This window comes from Lipotes vexillifer, unplaced genomic scaffold (assembly GCF_000442215.2).
Source record: "Lipotes vexillifer unplaced genomic scaffold, Lipotes_vexillifer_v1.1 scaffold394, whole genome shotgun sequence".
NCBI lineage: Eukaryota > Metazoa > Chordata > Mammalia > Artiodactyla > Lipotidae > Lipotes > Lipotes vexillifer.
Window position 1 is genome coordinate 906405 of NW_006791731.1, and position 12538 is coordinate 918942.

Consider the following 12538-nt stretch of genomic DNA (forward strand, 5'->3'; position numbering starts at 1 on the left):
CCCCACCCCCTGCTGCTACCACCACCACCATGGCCACTGCCAACCCTGGGGAGCCCGGGCCGCTAAGGCTGGCCCCCAGTCTGCTGGCCGCTGCCCTGGAGGGGCCGTACCCAGTGGAGGTGAGACCCCAGTCCCCACCCTTAACCACTCGCCGGCCCCTTCCTCCACGTCTACACGGCTTTAGGGATGGGGTGCTAGCCGCACCGGTGGGGAAGCAACTACTTAACGCCCTCTGCGGCTCCAGGACACCAGGGCGTCATTCAGTGGCGGGTCTCCTTCTCCTGTGGTCTCCTGCGCGACGCACAACGGCCTCCCTGCAGCGGGGCGCTCTGATCCCACACACTCTTTGGGCTTGGAAAGCGCCCCTTTGGTACCTTGCCAGGCCTGTTCCAGCCACCCCTCCCACCCCTCCACGTCCCCAGGAGATCTGTCTGCCGAGAGCTGGGGGGCCCTTGGGGCTCAGCATTGTCGGGGGCTCCGACCACTCCAGCCACCCATTTGGCGTCCAGGAGCCCGGCGTGTTCATCTCTAAGGTAGGGTAGACCCCGCAGGCATCTTTGTGCATAGAGGGCCCGGCCCAAGCACAGGGCAGCCAGAGCCTCAGCCCACTGCGCACCACCCTCCCCCAACAGGTGCTCCCCCGGGGCCTGGCTGCACGCAGTGGCCTGCGGGTTGGGGACCGCATCCTGGGAGTGAATGGGCAGGATGTGCGGGACGCCACCCACCAGGAAGCGGTCAGCGCCCTGCTGCGGCCCTGCCTGGAGCTGGTCCTGCTCGTGCGGAGGGACCCGCCGCCCCCGGGCATGCGGGAGCTCTGTATCCAGAAGGCCCCTGGGGAGAAGCTGGGCATCAGTATCCGTGGGGGCGCTAAGGGCCACGCAGGGAATCCCTGTGACCCCACGGACGAGGGCATCTTCATCTCCAAGGTGAGCGCCCCGCCTCGTCGGCCCCGCTCCACTGCATTCCTCGGGGCAGAAGGGGGCTCGGGCATGGGCTGGTCCTGAGCTCTGGGGCCGGGTCTCCCCACAGGTGAGCCCCACAGGAGCGGCTGGGCGAGATGGTCGCCTGCGGGTGGGGCTGCGGCTGCTGGAGGTGAACCAGCAGAGCTTGCTGGGCTTGACACACGGCGAAGCCGTGCAGCTGCTACGCAGCGTGGGCGACACCCTGACTGTGCTTGTCTGTGACGGCTTTGACACCAGCATCCCCGAGGTCAGTGCCCTCGCCCAGCCGGTGCTCTGCCACGGGGACTGGGTCCTTCCCTGGAGGGGTCCCGGTGACCTGACCCTGTGCGGGCCAGGACAGCTGCCCCTTTCCACCTCCAAGCCTGGGAAGCGCTCGGCCGTCGTGAGTCAGCCCCAGGGGTGACCAGGGCGGTGCTGGGCCCTGGTCTTGGCCACCGCTCATGGCCTGTGGAGGCTCTGACCCGGGCTGGACGAAGCGTGTACACAGATGGCCTGGTCGTGTCTTGAAAGAAAAGGCTGAGTTACCTGCCTCCAGGTGAGCAGTACCTTGTACCGTGTGGCCGCTGGGCCAGGGCAGGATGGCGCAGAACCGGGCACACGGCCTCCCTGCAGACCCTGCTGGCCCAGGCTCCATCCTGCTCTTCCTGGCAGCGCCTCAGCAGGGAGCTCGGCGCCCAGGATCCCCCCGTCCCAGGTGGGCCTGTGGCAGAACCCAGCTGTCTTCCCTCCTAGCCCCCTGGAGAGTGTCTGGGCTCTGGAGGCCTGGGGCCCGGCCCAGTCTGTGTCCTGGACAGGCCTGGCTTCCGAGCCCCAGCGTCCTCTCTGCTCGGGAGGGTCCCGCTGTCCTGCTCTTCTCAGTTTTGTTTTCTCCACGGCTGTCCCCGGGCCCCTGGCATAAGCTGATGCCCGCCCAGGCCTCCGAAGGCTCGTCACCTGCAGTGGCTGCCAGCTCCACCCTGAGGGTGCCCTTGCTGGCAAAACCTCTGGGATGGAGCAGTCACCTTGGTTTGGCCTGCAGTGGATCTTTGGGATGGTGACTTACTGCCCCACTTGCCCTGCGCTGTCAGGGAGGGATCACCCTCATTCTGTGTGTTGTCTCCTGAACGGGGAGGGACTCTGCATTCGTGTTCTTTGCTCCAGGGCTGGATGCTAGGCTGGAGGCCCCACTCCCTGGGTTCTGGGGCCACCCTCTGCTGGCTTCCGTGCCCACATCTCTGTAGTCACTGGAACCCTGTCGTTTCTGGGGAGCAGTCTCTCTCAGGTTTCCGGAGAAGGCTTTGCCTTCCATATACTTAATTAAAACGTGTATTTAAGTGTTTTAGTTCATACGTTTACTTATTTTAAAGCTTTTTGTACAAAGAAAGAGAATAAATACAGCTTCCTGGTAAAGGGAAGGGGCTGGTGTGTTCCAGACTTTACAGGGGGCCCTCACTGTGTTCTGCTGGTTGTTCTTTGACTTCCTGCGTCTGGCCTTCTGTCCAGTGTTGCTGTATCCGTGCTGTGTTACTAGCCAGAGCGCTCAGGAGCCCATCTTTATGCTTTGGGGGGAGTTTCTGCAGGAGAGAGTCCTGGAAGAGTGGGTGCTGGGCCAGAGGCCACAGGCTTGCCTTGTCTCCCACCCGCTCCCAGCCTCAGGCAGCACCAGCTTCTGTTTCTGTGGGATCTGGCAGGCAGTGCCGTCGGGTTCCCCGTCCTTTTCCTTTTGGGAGTTTGTCCTCAGTCACTAATTCACTGAGCTCGGGGACCTTGCAGTTGCTCCTTTGTGTTGTAGGTTTGTCTTTTACTACGTAGGGCACGAGTGGTTTTGTCTTCTGCTTAGGAACGGCCTCTCTGGGGTTACAGAAGTGGAGACTTCTATGAATTAAGGTCTTCTAAACTTCTTTATGATCTCTGGGTTTGGTTTTTGCTTAGGAAAATCTTCTCTGTTGCAAGATTGTCAAAGCACTCTTTTAGAAAGCATATAGCTCTGTAATCCACCTGGAATTGCTTTTCAAGCAAATGGATCTTTTGTCCCAGTGGTATGCACTAAAACGTCTGTCATTCTCCCACTGATTTGGGGAAATCTGACTTCCTTGTGGGTCAGATCCACATTCCTGTGGCCCAGGATGTGGCCCTGGGGAGCCGGACGCGCTCTTGGGCCAATGCTGCTATCCTCGGTATAGCCACTTTAGACTCTGTTTCAAGACCTAACCGGTGAAGTCACCCACTTTTTTTTCTTCTTTTGAAAAGTTGAGTCTATTTACATGTGTTTCCTAAATGGACCTGCCAAGTTCCCTAACAAAAGTTGGTTGGGACTCAGGGATTAGCTTCGATCTCTGTGTAAGTTTTCCCCAAGCACATTCATAGATTGCTCATTTCCTTATTAATTCTCGTCGGTGGCTTTCTTTCATCCCCTAGTGGAAGCCCTGCGTGCGGCCCGAATGGTGGCTGCGGGTCCCCTTTTCCTGGGAGGTCAGGCCTCTCCATCCCCCCGGGACCCGGTGGTGGTGGTGGTCAGTGGCCTTCCCTTGTGCCGACTTCCAGGCTGTAGTTTATATAGCATTTTTTTTTTTAATTTGGAGGGCTGTTTCCATTTATAACCTGTAAGAATTATTCTCTGAAATGGGTGTTGAGTTTTCTGAAGTCCCTTCATTGATGGTTTTTACAGCCCTGTGCCAAGTGGGGTTGAGGCTTAGTGCACAGGTTTCCTCTGGCTGGCTTTGTGCTTGAAAGGAAAAGGGGTAACACCATGTGTCCCCCCACCCCCGTTTCTCTTAACCTTGGCCCACCTGACTCATCTGCATTGACCCATTTGACCGGTATAGGAATCAGTTTGCAGCCATTTCCCCGAACTTTGATTGGATCCTGCAAACCCGCCTTTCTGTCAGCCCGCGCCCCGTCCCTCCTCCCCGATGCTCTGCACTGTGGTGGGGCGGACTGTCGTTAGTACCTGCCTGTCTTGCTCTTGGGCCGCATCCCCTGGGGGCTCCCGTACAGTCGGACAGCCCTGGTGGCCGGTCTTCGGCTGCAGGGCCTCGGGGCCACTGTGCACTTTCCAAGAAGCCTCCTTGCTATAGTTCTCAGCATGTTGGTGCGAGGTTGGGAATATTCTCTCTCCTCCGCCGCTCCTCCTCTTCTGCGGTTCTGTCACCTTTTTGATCTGATTTCTGCGGCCTCTTCCTTCTCATCATACTCACCAAAGTCTTGTGTATTTGAACGGACTTCTCAACTAACCAGCTTTAGGATTTGATCAAGACTGCCTTTCTTTTTCAGTATTTCCTTGATTACTGCTGTAAAGAAGGCTTCAGTTGTTCTTTCTACATCGGTTGCTTTGTTACCCTACTGACCTTTCTGTAAGGAAGAAATTTTCTTTATCAGCTATTTTTTTAATCCTAAAATAAGATTTTATACAGGAGAGGTGTGATAAATACTTTGATTCTTTCCTTTCATTTGTTGACTTTTTAAATAACAAGCTGGTGCCTTGGAAACCCCCGAAGATGGCTACAGAGGTGTTTTTCTGCCTTTGTTTTTAGGGTCTGTATATTCTCGGTGTGCCGTCCTCGTTGGGCAGTGTGGCTCCCGTGTCCTTTGAGTGTGACACCTGTCGTTCGCTAGCGTCCTGCTCTCTGGTGTGACCAGGCGTCCATGTATTTCCTGCCCCAGCCCTGGGTGTGGGGTTCAGAGCTGTCACTGGCCGGGTGCTTGTGGCTCTGAGCTGTCGTTGGTCCTGGGCCTCTGCAGCACGTGAATCCTGGGAAGTGGATATTTTTGGAAGGAGAAAAATCATGAATTTGTGCTGTTACTTTCAATTCATATTTAAGGTTACAGGGTTTTGGCTTTTTTGATTTTATATTTGTATTTCTTTTTCTCATCTTAAAAACTGTTTCAGTAAATTAAGTAACATTACCATAGTTATAATTTCAAAAAGCAATATCAATGTTATTACTAATAATGAAACCATTAATAGCATCTTTTTTTTTTTTTTTTTAATTGGCTACACCGGGTCTTAGTTGCAGCATGTGGGATCTTCGTTGTGGAACGCAGGCTCTTTGTTGCAGCATGTGGGATGTAGTTCCCTGACCAGGGATGGAACCTGCGCCCCCTGCATTAGGAGCCTGGAGTCCCAACCACTGGACCACCAGGGAAGTCCCCATTAATAGCATCTTAAATTTCTTCATGTCCTTAGGGTTTATCCACCGAGGAGGCACAGTCAAAATACTGTATTTTTAAGTCACTTGAAATAATTCTCTGAATTGTTCTACTGCCAACTTGACATGCAATTAGGCTTACTTGTTTTCTGTTTTTAGAGATGACTTTAAAAGATCGCTTTTTTTTGTAATTTTTTTTTTTTTTTTTTTTGCGGTACGCGGGCCTCTCACTGTTGTGGCCTCTCCCGTGGCGGAGCACAGGCTCCGGACGCGCAGGCTCAGCGGCCATGGCTCACGGGCCCAGCCGCTCCGCGGCAGGTGGGATCTTCCCGGACCAGGGCACGAACCCGCGTCCCCTGCATCGGCAGGCGGACTCTCAACCACTGCACCACCAGGGAAGCCCGATCACTTTCTTATTATAAGTCTTACGTGGCCCCAAAGCCAAAACTACAGACACGCACCTTGAGGAGTCAGTCCCGTCTCCGCCCCACAGGTCGTCATCTGCCTTAGTGTTGCTTTCTCCTGCCATTATTTATTTATTTATTTATTTATTTTTTTCTTGCGTTATGCGGGCCTCTCACTGTTGTGGCCTCTCCCATTTGCGGGGCACAGGCTCCGGACGCGCAGGCTCAGCGGCCATGGCTCACAGGCCCAGCCGCTCCGCGGCATGTGGGATCTTCCCGAAACGGGGCACGAACCCACGTCTCCTGCATCGGCAGGCGGACTCTCAAGCACTGCGCCACCAGGGAAGCCCTCCTGCCATTATTTCTTTCTGAAGGATATAGGCAAGTACATAAAATAATTTTAAAGTTGGAGGAAAGGGGCTTCCCTGGTGGCGCAGTGGTTGAGAGTCCTCCTGCCGATGCAGGGGACGCGGGTTCTTGCCCCGGTCCGGGAAGATCCCACATGTCGCGGAGCGGCTGGGCCCATGAGCCATGGCCGCTGAGCTTGCGCGTCCGGAGCCTGTGCTCTGCCACGGGAGAGGCCACAACAGTGAGAGGCCCACGTACCGCAAAAAAAAAAAAAAAAAAGTTGGAGGAAAGCGTCAAGAGCACTCACTCAGAGGCCCCCTGTGCGTCCCACCAGCGGTCTCGGGGCTACGCCAAAGGCCACTGTCCGGGGCATGTGGGTGTCTGGTTGCCACGCCTGCTCAAGTCTCCCTGACTCTGGCCTTGAACTTCGAACGAGCACAGGCCATCATCACTCTGTGGAACAGCCTTCGCTGTGGGTCTGTCCGGTGTTTCCTCGGGACGGGCTTCAGTTGGTGCCCTTTTGGCAGGGTTAGCACAGAGGTGACACTGTCTTCAAGGGCCTCTCTCCAGGACGCAGGGATGGTGGTGTCCCGTCAGTGACCCTCTCCATGGGGGCGTCTCCGGGTTGCTCCACCGCAAAATGACGCTTTTCCCTTGAAATTAACAAGTGCTTTGTGGGGAGGTGCTGTGAGACTGTGTTAACTATCCCGCTCTTCGTCGGGCTCCCCCCGAGCATCAGCCCTGCCGCTGTCCATGCCTCAGTCCCTGGTGGTAGCTCGTGCGCCGTCCCCGTTGTTCCTCCCACGTGTATCGAGCGGCTTCCTACCCTGAGGAGGAGTTTTCCCGTCTTCCTTAGCGTAGATTTGCCAGTTTCCGTTTCATTTCACAGGTGATAGTTTGTCACTACTGCTGTTGATTTTGGTGCTCAAGCCATCCCAGACTTGGCTGATGAGAGGGGCTTCTGGCTGGCCCTGGCCCTGGCCCTGTTAGCATGACCCACCCTCCTTTAAGCAGCTTACTTTCTGGCACAAGATGTCTGGGGTCATTTCATACTTCCCCACCCAGGAGCACTGGTTCCTTTAGTGGAAAGTGATACTTAGAAGCCAAAATCTGGGCCCTGGGCATGCTCACGGCTGTCGGGGTGTCATGGTCTCAGGACCTCTCAGTGGCTGGAATCACACCTGTGAACGTAGGCACGTTTGCATCCGCGATTATCTCTGTAATTCTGGAAGAGCGTGTGTTCACATCATGCCTTTATCACTCATTCCAGTCAGCACCACGGGTCAGCTCTTCCATATTCGAACAGAGTTTTCTGATGTGAGAACCAGTGTTGTCCTCCTTGCCACTTGGACTTCCGCCTCAGTACCTCTCTGTGCTGTCAGGCACGTTGCGGCTCCACCCCCCACCCCCGCCATCTTGTTGTCAGTTCTTTGCTCCCCGGGGTGATTGTTACGTGGCCAGCCTTTTCTGCCCCATGGCCCAGCGTCACTGCCTGGGAATTCTGCCCCGCATCAGAACATCCTCTGGTGCATGCAGTGTACAGACGTGACCTGTGGGTGCCCCAAGTCACAGGATGATGGCATGGTGTCCCGAGTGGGCGGCGGCACTGCTCAGAGCCCGCCCCCAGAGGCCACCTCAGGTATGTGTGGTCACTCAGCCCGCTCCTCCCGCAGGTGTCCCCAGGCATCATCGCCAACCCCTTTGCAGCGGGCATTGGCCGCAGGAACAGCCTGGAAAGCATCTCCTCCATCGACCGGGAGCTGAGCCCCGAGGGCCCCAGCAAGGTCAGAACTGCCTGCAGCCAGCAGCCCTAGGGCTCGGGAGCCTAAGGCCATCAGTCCTGACCACTGTCTCTGCTCACAGGAGAAGGAGCTGCCTGGACAGACCCCACAGTGGGGGCCGGAGGCCGTGGTGAGTGTCCGGGTTGTCCCTGCCCTGCACGGTGGGCTTCTCCGCACACGGGCCCATGGCTCCGAGCTCTGGCTGCCCACCCCATACCCGGTGGCAGGCACAGCCCCTGGTAGCCCTGTGTCCACTCTGCTCCCCAGGGTCGGAGCCTGGAGAGCCTGAAGCTGGATTGCCGTGCCCTGGCCGCCACACCCAGCGCCGGCAGCGTGCAGAGGGTCAGTCCCTGATTGTCACACCCCTGTCCTGTCCTCTGTCTGCATACTTGTCCGTCAGTCCTGCCCCTGTCTTAACCTCCTTTCCTCCGCCTGAGACCCTTGCAGGGCGGGGCTTTCAGGCGGCTGCCCCCAGGGGGAGGGCTGAGGCCTGTGGAGGGCCCTCACGTGGCACAGGGGCTGGAGGAGGAAACTGGCCAGGGCGCCCAAGCTGGAGCGCCACCTCCCAGCCTGGCACGTGTCTCGTCCTCCTGAATCCGTGAACCAAGCCGTGAAGCAGATGCTTCTGCCCCCTCCTTAGAGCCCGGGACGTGAGGTGTGGCGCGGCAGGGCCAGCTTCTGAGAAGGCCCTTGGCCTCTGCCCCAACCCTTCTCTTGCCGTCAGACTCACCAGGCAGGCTGGGCAGAGGGGCTGTGTGGGCCCAGAGGGCTTGGGACAGGGCCAGAGGCAGGGGCAGCTTGAGGCCACCAGAGTGGTCAGGGTGGGATCAGGCACCAGCCACGGTGGGGAGGACGGGCTGGAGCAGCTGCGGGAGCCCCAGAGACCATGGTTGGCGAGGAGGCCCAGCACTCCCAGCTGGGGGTGGGGACACCGGACGGGAGGCGTGTGCTTCTCATTCCTCTCCCCAAAGCTAGAAATAACCCCTCCCGGAGGGTGTGCCCCACCAGCTGCTGCTGGGAGACCCCGCAGGACCGACCATGAATGGTCGGGAGGAGGCTGCGCTGGGTGAGAGGCCGAGTGGGGCCTGGGGGCTGAGGGAGCCTGCTCGGGGCCTTTGTGAAGACAGGATGACGGCATGGCATCCCTCCCTTGGCCACAGACAGGCAGGAGCAGGAGGTCCCCAGGATGGGAGCCCAGTGTCCTCTGAGCAGAAGGGGCACAGCTACAGGGTGGCTGGCAGGAGTCGGGGCCTCCCCGGCCCATGGATCTCTGAGGCTCACGGGGAGGGTGGGTGGCCTCGCTGTGGGGAAAGCTCGCCTATCTCGGGATGTTCCCTGGGCTGGTCAGGTCAGGGAGCTGAGGACCAGCCTCTGCCACCAAAGCAAGCACCCTAGCCCCCAGGTCCTCTTTGTGGGGCCCCAGCCCTGCCCAGCCCTCATCCCACCCACCACTCGGCTCTTCCAGGTACCGTCTGGGGCAAGTGGCGGGAAGATGACTGAGGCCCCCTGTTCCCCTGGCCAACAGCAGGTGAGTGCACATGGGGGTGGGGGGTGGAGGACTCCAGTGGGGTGCTGCCTGCAGAGCCCCCTCCTCTGGGAAGGGGGTTGCCAGGGGACAGCGCCTCCCCCCAGCTGCCATCCGTCACTCTTGAGGACACAACCTGTGGGCCCCTTCCTGGCAGAGCTGGGTGGCGTGGGGCTGGGGAGCTCCTGTGGCTTCCTTGGGCAGATGGGCTGTGGGTGGTCAGGGCGGCCTCACCCCCATCCGTCCTCCCGTCTGGGATCCCCTGGGGGCCAGCTTGGCCCTGCCCCCACCCCCACCTGCTTGCAGAGGCTCCCCGGTTCTGCTGCATGGGGAGGGCCAGGCTGTGGGCATTCCCCTCTCGCCTGGTGGCAGGGTAGGGGTAGGCACTGGAAGTGCCAGCTTGGAGCCCAGCTCCCGGCCTCCGCCCCTTCCCAACACGGCAGATGGGTGAGTGTTGGCCTCACACCCTGGACACCCACCCAGCCGCCCACCTGGGCTCCGTCTCTCTTTTTTCCCGCCCTCCCCCCACCCTCACATCCCCTCACCTGAACCCATTCCTCCTCCTGGCCCCTGCACCTGCCCTTTGCAGACAAAGCCTGGGGTGATCCAGCCAGTGGCTCAGGCCTGGCCAAGGGGCTCCCCGGCCCCCAGGGGCAGAGGTGATCCCCAATCCGTGAGTGCCCTGACCCGTGGGGGCGGGGGGGCGGGGAGGCAGGCAGCAAGGACAGCTGGTGGTGGGACGGGTGGTGGCTGCGGCTGGGACAGCTGTCACCACGCAGCTCACTGTGCCCCGTCCGCCAGCCCCCCTCCCCGCCCTCCCCTGACGAGCTGCCCGCCAACGTGAAGCAGGCGTACAGGACCTTCGCTGCCGTGCCCGGCCTGCACCCGCCCCTGGAGGCCCCTGCCCAGGTAGGTGGTGGGCGGCCCACCGGTCCCCTGCTGCGTGTTCCTGCCGGGGTGCGAGACCCGAGGGACCGGCTCTCAGGGCGTGCTCTCCCCAGCCCCCCACGCCTGGGCCCATGGCCTCCCCGGAGCAGCTGTCCTTCCGCGAGCGGCAGAAGTATTTCGAGCTGGAGGTGCGGGTGCCCCAGACCGGGGGCCCCCCTAAGCGCGTGTCGCTGGTGGGTGCCGACGACCTGCGGAAGATGCAGGAGGAGGAAGGTAAGCAGCCGACTGGGTTGGGAGTGGGGGTCGGGGAGGGGAGCACCGGCTCCCAGCCTGACCCGCCCCTCCCCTCCCCTCCCCCAGCCCGAAAGCTGCAACAGAAGAGGACACAGATGCTGCGCGAGGCGTCGGGGGACGCGGCGGACGCGCGGCGCCCGGAAGGCGAGGCCCCGGAGGACGAGGAGCCCGAGGAGGAGCCGCCCTGGGCCGGCCAGGGCCCCGCCGCAGGCTGAGCCCTCCACCCGGCTCTCCTGTCGCCCGGCCCAGGCTTGGCCCCGCGTCCCCCCCGCCGCAGGGAGGCGGCGCTCCGGTGCGGACGGCCAAGGCCGAGCGGCGCCACCAGGAGCGGCTGCGCGTGCAGAGCCCGGAGCTGCCCGCGCCTGAGCGGACCCTGTCCCCGGCGGAGCGCCGCGCCCTGGAGGCCGAGAAGCGCGCGCTGTGGAGGGCGGCCAGGTGAGCCCCGGCCCCGCGCACTGCTCCCGTCCCCTCCCCTCCCCTCCCCAGCCCTCGCCCTCCGACCCTGCCCAGCCCGCCCTCCGCTCCCCTGCCCGCAGGATGAAGTCTCTGGAACAGGACGCCCTCCGCGCACAGATGGTCCTCAGCAAGTCTCAGGAGGGCCGAAGCAAGCGGGGGCCTCTGGAGCGCCTGGCCGAGGCCCCCTCGCCCGCGCCCACCCCGTCACCCACCCCCTTGGAAGGTCTGTGCGTCGTGGGGAGGCGGGGGGCTCAGCCTGCGGCGCGGACCTCTCCCGACGTCCACTTCTTGTCCCTCCAGACCTCGGCCTCCAGACCGGCACCTCCCCGGGACGCTTGGTGAGGAACCAGCAGCTGGCACCCTTCCCTGCACTCCTCCTCTGGTGGGGGGCAGGGATCCAGACTCCCCCAGCCCTCTTTCTTCTCACGCTCTTTACCTCTCTCCTCACGCTGTCCTTTCAAGGCCTTGTCTGGGAGGAAGTTTGACTACAGGGTGTTTGCAGCCCTCCCCTCTTCCAGACCTGTCTATGACATGCAGGTACCGGGCCCTCCTGGCCCTTCTGCAAGACAGCCCGACCAGCTCCTGCCACCTTTCTGCTGTGCCTGTCACCCAGCCCTGTCCCCTCCTCTGGTACCCTCCCTGTCTCTCTATGGCCAGCCCTGTCCACCCACCTCCCATCCTCCAGCCAGGGCTCAGCAGGGACGCACCCAGGCTCAGGTGGGTGGTTTCAGGCAGGTCTGGGGCGGAGCCCTGAGCAGCCCTTCTCCCCATCACAGTCCCCAGATTTTGCTGAGGAGCTGAGGTCCTTGGAACCATCTCCGAGCCCTGGTGAGTTGGCAGGCGCGGCCCCGGGTGCTCCCAGGGTGCCTGGGGCCCATCAGCTCACTCCCTGCCCCCGTCGGCCAGGTCTGCCAGAGGAGGATGGAGAGGTGGCCATGGTGCTTCTGGGCAGGCCTTCTCCCAGCGCCGTGGGCCCCGAGGAGGTGGCCCTGTGCAGCAGCCGCCGCGCCGTGCGGCCGGGGCGCCGGGGCCTGGGCCCGGTGCCCTCCTAGAGGGTCAGGGTACCTCCCCCGACTTGGGGTGGGGGCCCTGCCACCTCCAACACCACCCTTGCCTCGAGTCTTTTAACCCGGCCATTAGCATTTTAAAGAGGTCCCCTCAGGAGTTCTGGCCGCTAACTGCCCCCTCCCCAGCCGGGACCTCCTGGCGAGACTGTAACTAGTGATGTTTGTACAACCAAAGACTCTATTTTGTGGTTTAAGGAGAATAAAACTGACTACGTTTTACCTCTAGTCTGTCTGTCTGTCCACCCGCCGGCATACCAACGCCCACCCCTTCTGCTCCTCCAAATCTGGGGCCGGTGTGGGGACCACGAACGCCCACGTCGTCCCGACTGTGCACTGCTCCACAGCGGGAGGAACTGATTGGGCCCGCCTACTCTGCCCCCAAGGGCCCGCCGGCCGGGGTCCCCCAGCTGCGGCTCCCGGCCGGCCCCCTCCCCTGCACAGCGCACGCCCACAGCCCTGATGCGGACGCGTGCACCTTCGCGGACCCGGCGCCCTGGGGTGCAGCGACCACCGAGCCTTGGTGACATAGAAGAGGTGGAAGCGCCCCCGGCGCGCCTCCTGGCACTGGCTGGGGCTGTACTCGGGCCCATCGGTCGGCCGCAGCAGCGACAGGAACCTCTCCCGCTCCAGCAGCTCCTGCGCCAAGCCCGGCTGCACCGCCTCCAGCTGCCGCTGCGCCGCCGGAA

General features: G+C 61.2%; 1 protein-coding gene across 1 annotated transcript in view; it reads left to right on the forward strand.

Annotated features, from left to right (window-relative positions):
- The window catches only part of SCRIB (scribble planar cell polarity protein), a 23855-nt gene extending 12018 nt beyond the window's left edge, over positions 1-11837 (forward strand). The window contains 17 exon segments of the mRNA XM_007464556.1: positions 1-119; positions 423-533; positions 633-926; positions 1030-1209; positions 7515-7625; positions 7705-7758; positions 7890-7964; positions 9088-9150; positions 9949-10056; positions 10149-10308; positions 10396-10510; positions 10546-10764; positions 10866-11008; positions 11086-11123; positions 11248-11322; positions 11562-11613; positions 11692-11837. Coding sequence (XP_007464618.1) covers positions 1-119; positions 423-533; positions 633-926; positions 1030-1209; positions 7515-7625; positions 7705-7758; positions 7890-7964; positions 9088-9150; positions 9949-10056; positions 10149-10308; positions 10396-10510; positions 10546-10764; positions 10866-11008; positions 11086-11123; positions 11248-11322; positions 11562-11613; positions 11692-11837 — 2063 coding nt within the window.
- The last annotated feature ends 701 nt before the right edge of the window (positions 11838-12538 follow it).